Here is a 5,869-nt window from a genome sequence, read left to right on the forward strand (position 1 = left end):
AAAGACAAATTTAATTATTAATATAATATAAACGAATAAGGTCACTATTTTTATGTGCTCGTTATATTAACTATTGTCTATTACATTTTTAATTTTCTTATTTATTTTATAAAATATAAAAAAATACATTTTAAAAAGAGTTGCATTAAATATTTATTGTTTGTTTTAAATGTTTTGTTATAAGTCTTCGTCTATTTGAGGCTAATACGTTTTTGAATCTATTAGAAGAAAAATCTTTAACACGAAATACGAAACTCACAGTATATGTACTCTACATAGGTCGTAGACTAGACAGCAACTAAATACAAATTATTAAATGTTTTGTTAAAATATTTGTAAAATTGTAATGTCTCGCAGTTAGTTTTAGAATCAGTGATACTATAGTATACAGTTTATAATTTAATATACTTTAGTACAAGGGTACCTGAAAGGGGAGCAGGGGAAGGACCACTCCCACCATAACTTTCCTGCTAGTTAAAATAATTATATCCAAATTAAATATTCTAAAATCCCAAAAATCATTATTGATACCGAGATGTATTGATATTTGATATAATAATATAGTCGGTAGATAAACTTTATGATAATAGAATTGATAATAAACGTGGACATACAAATGCTACGAGTAGTGTCAAAACAAACTTATCGCTGAAATATTGTTGCGTCTACTCCAAATAAATACTTTCGTATTTCTATGTATATACCTTATATTAACTCTTTAATTCAGTCCTTAGAAATTCGATTTAGTTCAATAAATAAAATACCATTTAAATTGGGATTTTTACATCCATCAGTTATGTTAAAAATGACAAAAATAAATTTCATCAAGATTTTACAAGAATTAGAAAAGTATTATAAAATAGAAAAAAGATAGTGTAGAAGGCCAAACATGATATGATTATTGGCAGATGAAGAAAGAGTCTTCTTCAATTAGTGAAACGGAAAATATTTCTTTTTTTTAAAAAAGATTGTGAATTTTATTCAACTTTGAAGAGAAGTATTATTATTATGACTATTCCACCAACAACTTATAGTATAGAAAGGACATTCAACGCATTAGGTACGTCGTGTACTCGTGTTAAAACCTGATTACGTTCAACAATGTGTGAAAACCGTTTATCCGGATTATGTATGTTAAGTTTACATAAAAAAAAAAAATCGAAAAACTTAATTTATCTGAAAAAGTTATTGATGAATTTGGAAAAAATAAAATAAAATTACAATTTGTGTTCAATTAGTACTAAATAATAGTTACTAAAAGTGTATAATATAATATTAATTATTATATTACCTTTAAACATTTTATTTTTAAATAAACCTAATGCATTATACATTAATAGAAGTGTTTGATTATTAATAAAAATTAAGGTTATCCCCCCTGAAATTTCACCTGCGGTTGCGGGCGCCCTATGCTCTAGTACTCTAGTATATATAGAGATAACACATGTGAACATCCTTTTAAGATAAATGAAAATTATGGATACCTAATAATAATCAACAATAACAAAAATACAATCTTAGTAATAGTATTTTTAACTAAATCTAGGTTACCTGTTACTTTTTTCCTGATTTAAAAGCAATTATACACTGTACTTTTACTGAAAATAAACAATTTTTAGGTAGCTAAGTAACAGACTACTAAACATGTATATTAATTCTCCATTTAGCTCTTAAATTTGTGTTAGACGATACTACATGCAGTTAATTGTAATACAAATAATTTTAAAATCATTACGTCAACTAAAATGAACATACAAGTTGTAGGGTGTATATTATCTAATTCTTTTCATTTAACTAAATATATATTACTTGTATGTTACATTGTACGCTTATTTAAAATGTAATCATTGAATTAATTATTACATTTTAGAATTTGGTGAAACATCGGCACGATTTAATTAATAAATATGTTATTAAAGGTGTTATGGACATTGAATGGACGAGATGTTTATGGAAAATAAATCAAGTATAAATTAAAACAAATTACAGTTAAATAGTAGGTACTTTATGACATTTTTGTAGTTATTTAAAGTAATCTTGTTTATAGATTCTCGGTGGTGTGAAACGTCAAAATACTGTAGCAATATTTATCAATGAAAACTATATAGGCAATTGTATAGAATTTCAAAATTATATGAGCTTCAAATACAATATTACTATGAGTGTGTGGTCTCTGAATTATAAACAACTTGCATTGATTGATGTTGAAAATTATTATAATAATGATAAAGTAAATATTAAGTACAATTTTAAAATCACTTAAATTACCTATACATCAACTTTAAAGTTTAAACATAATATTATAATAATATGACTATATGAGTCAATACAGACAATTGTATCTCAATATTTTTAGCATTGGATCCCCAAAATAGGTTAAAAATAGTTACAACCCTTATAATTTTTTTTACAGTCTTATCAGTTCAATTATTTTATCAATTATGAAACAAATACCTAACATATAGGTACGCTTGTTACGGAATGAAAACATTTCGAATGTGTATTTACTGTTTATAAATACCAATGTATCATTAATACATTAACAGATGGGTGAGAAAATCATTGATGGTGGAGTGTCCCGATTGTATCTATCAAAGAGATATTATTATCCACTTTTAAATGTAGTAGAACAATGTAAAGTTAGTTTTAAATGTGCTTTATTAATTTTAATTAATAATTACACAAAAAATGTTTTCTTTTACATTCATATAAGTGTTTGACTAACGTGACCTATTGTCTACGGGACGATGACCCTCTAGGGTATTGAATACACTATACCACTATACGTCTATACGGTAAATCTTACAGCATTAAATCTACTTTAATTATTTATAATTATATAATTTATAAACACATTGTCATATATTATGCAATAGCAACTATAACAACTATATCTAGCAATGTATGAGGCATGTAGCATAGTATATTATGTTAATATACCTAGTTATTAGTTATATAGTAATTAGTAATTACTATATATTAGTATATTTTTTATGGCTAAGATTTAAAAATTGACTGTTTGCAACTCTTAACTAGTTTTACTTTTCATTAGTCAGTATTTTTTTAAATATTTATAATACTTTTATTTTTACCTAATTTTCCATGAAAAAGTAATTGAACGAAAGTATATTACTATAATAAGTTCAATATTTTTATATTTGGGTGATCAAAGATAGAGCAGATCACACAACTATTATTTTAAAGGTGTGATATAATTGGCACTCCGATATCTCAAACATTAGAGAGTCAACCGTGTTCGTAATTATGCTGTAATTAATGACTCGGTATACTTCCATAATAATAATAATATTATGTAAGAATTTTAATAACAATACAGATTAATACAATTAATAATACTACTATATTATTATAATATACCTAAATAAATGTTTTATATTCATTGTCCGACATTGTGGCTTAATAGTTTCAAGTTAAACAATATATAGTACATTAGTACCTACCTATTCAATATCATGCTCTCAAGTATATAATTTCTTATTTTGACTACTAAATTCCAGTATTGCATACAGATCATACAATACCTTATTGTTTACATACTTTGTAGGTATTCATTCGTGTATTACAAAATTAATAATGTTATGTTAGTATAAATATATAATACAACCATATATGATATATATCTATGTAATACCTATCATTTTTTAGTCGACATTTGTACGTATGGTTTTTGAAGTTAACAATTGGGAAATTGGTCACGTCGTTTTTGCTGTTAGTATATATTATTACCTATTTATATTTTAACAAATATCTTTAAAAAAAATAATAATATATTTTTAGTTGTTTGATAAATTAGTTCCAAAAACATGTAAATATTTCAAACAATTATGTAATAATAAAATTGAAGGATACTTAAATAGTTCTGTTCACAGGATCGATATAAATAATGGTTTTATTCAAGCCGGGCGTAAGTAAATTATTTATTTTATTATATAATTCTTTTAAATTGTTTTATTCTTTTAATTCTCATTCGTAGGAATCATAAATCAAATTGCGTATTTAAAAAAAGAAAACTTCTTAGTCAGTCATGATAGAAGAGGTGTGCTGTCATTAGCTAGTAGACAAACATATTTCAATGGTCCGGAATTTATTATTAGTTTTCAACCAAATCCTTGGATGAATAATAAATATGTAGCGTTTGGGTAACTAAAATAAAACCATTAAGGTCAAAATCATAAATAATAAACAATAATGTTTAACGGTACAGACATGCTGTCGAGGGCGAGAAAACCTTAAAATTAATTGAGAAATTGTCGAACGCACATGAAATCTGTAACCAACAAATACGTATAACTTCCTGTGATGTACTACTAAACTGCAATACTCGTTCAGTCGTTGAAACAAAATTAGATACATTTTTATATTCTATTATTGACAAAATTATACTCAAAGCTATGTATATAAATTCATACGGCAAACCCAGACCTCTCCATAAACCCATCATCACAAATCTTCAGTACATAGAATCGATTATTCAGACCATAACAACCAATGTTATGAGTAAAATTAAAGACTTTGCACAATCTCAAGAAAATATACCATTTAAGGATTATTCAAAACTACCTGGTTCTATTCCGAGCGCGCCATCTATCTGCAAGGATGAAATAAAAAAACATTCACTCATAAAGTTGACGCCATATTATATTGGTTTCAATGGAACTACAAGTAACATACACAAAATTGATAAAACTATGTTGACAATTAAATCAAAACAGCCAAAACATACGGGAGCTTGCAGTAAAATAAAAATCGACAAAAATGTCAAGTATGGTATAAATTTACCAACAAATCATAAGGACTATTGGAAATATAAAAAAATTTATAACTGCATTGCCAATTGAATAAATCATAAATAAATAAGTCATAATTCATCAATCGCCTATTGACTATTACATTACACATGTAAAATAAATAGGTAGATTGTTATTGATTAGTTCAGGAAAACCGAGTAATTATAAAATCTAGTGGGTAGTCTCTGTAAATATGTACCTATTTAAATATTGTTTACTTGCATAGTTGCATATATCACTTATCTACTGAAGTCTGAAATAATAAGTAAATATAAGTAAATGCGAGTAAAAATAACTTTATAATACATTTTAGGAAGTTTATCCAATATTAGTAGGCGCAATAACCCACAATATTCTACCATACTATTCAGTGGCTTAACTAGAAATTGTTTAAGGGGGGGAAGGTCTAACATTTTAACTTAATTTGTTCTCTAAATATAATCATAGTAATGACTAATGGGCGATTCGTCGGGGAGGGCAAGACTAAGCTCTCCCCCTCTGGAAAAATAATATAAACTTGAAATTTAATAAGTATTACCTTTTTGAGAATATATAGCTCATAATTTGAAGAAAAAAAATTGGCTCCTCTTTAAAGTTTTACTTATGGGCATCCCGCATCCATGATCATAGTTAAATTCATAACCAACAGATTACTATAAATTATAACAAAAATAATAAGTTATAACAGTTAAATACACAGTACACACGTCATATGGATTTACTACAATAAATGGATATTAAAATTTGAAATTAATTTTTATTTGTTACATAGTTTAAAAAAAAATACATTATTTAATTAACATCAATAAATAATATAAAATAATAATTTAAGTTTAAAAATAACTATGTATGTGACCACGGGCCTGTTGTTTATAATATTTGCCACCACTAATCACTTTCATGACATAGGTACCTCCACAAAACGATAGTTATTATCACGAACTACAAATTGTAGTTTACTTCTTAAAAGTTAAACAGTCGTCGGGTTAAAGGCCACCACAGACAAAATGTCTTTTAATTAATTATGTTTAATATGATAAATACGATAACAAGTTACAAAT

General features: G+C 25.9%; 1 protein-coding gene across 1 annotated transcript; it reads left to right on the plus strand.

The window, feature by feature from the left end:
- Positions 1-1,721: 1,721 nt before the first annotated feature.
- LOC132918899 (probable inactive peptidyl-prolyl cis-trans isomerase-like 6) lies at positions 1,722-4,859 on the plus strand. Its single transcript, XM_060980250.1, has 7 exons — positions 1,722-1,811; positions 1,871-1,966; positions 2,048-2,230; positions 3,667-3,729; positions 3,799-3,925; positions 3,995-4,160; positions 4,226-4,859. The coding sequence occupies exons 1-7, from the start codon at positions 1,746-1,748 to the stop codon at positions 4,857-4,859; spliced, it is 1,335 nt and encodes a 444-aa protein (XP_060836233.1). The 5' UTR covers positions 1,722-1,745.
- Positions 4,860-5,869: the final 1,010 nt, after the last annotated feature.

This window comes from Rhopalosiphum padi, chromosome 2 (assembly GCF_020882245.1).
Source record: "Rhopalosiphum padi isolate XX-2018 chromosome 2, ASM2088224v1, whole genome shotgun sequence".
Classification (NCBI taxonomy): domain Eukaryota; kingdom Metazoa; phylum Arthropoda; class Insecta; order Hemiptera; family Aphididae; genus Rhopalosiphum; species Rhopalosiphum padi.

Coding starts and splice junctions, on each gene's coding strand:
- LOC132918899 (XM_060980250.1), top strand. CDS start 1,746: ATGAACATACAAGTTGTAGGGTGTATATTATCTAATTCTTTTCATTTA. Junction 1,812..1,870: donor TAACTAAATATATATTACTT/GTATGTTACATT, acceptor ATTACATTTTAG/AATTTGGTGAAACATCGGCA. Junction 3,730..3,798: donor TTGGTCACGTCGTTTTTGCT/GTTAGTATATAT, acceptor ATATATTTTTAG/TTGTTTGATAAATTAGTTCC.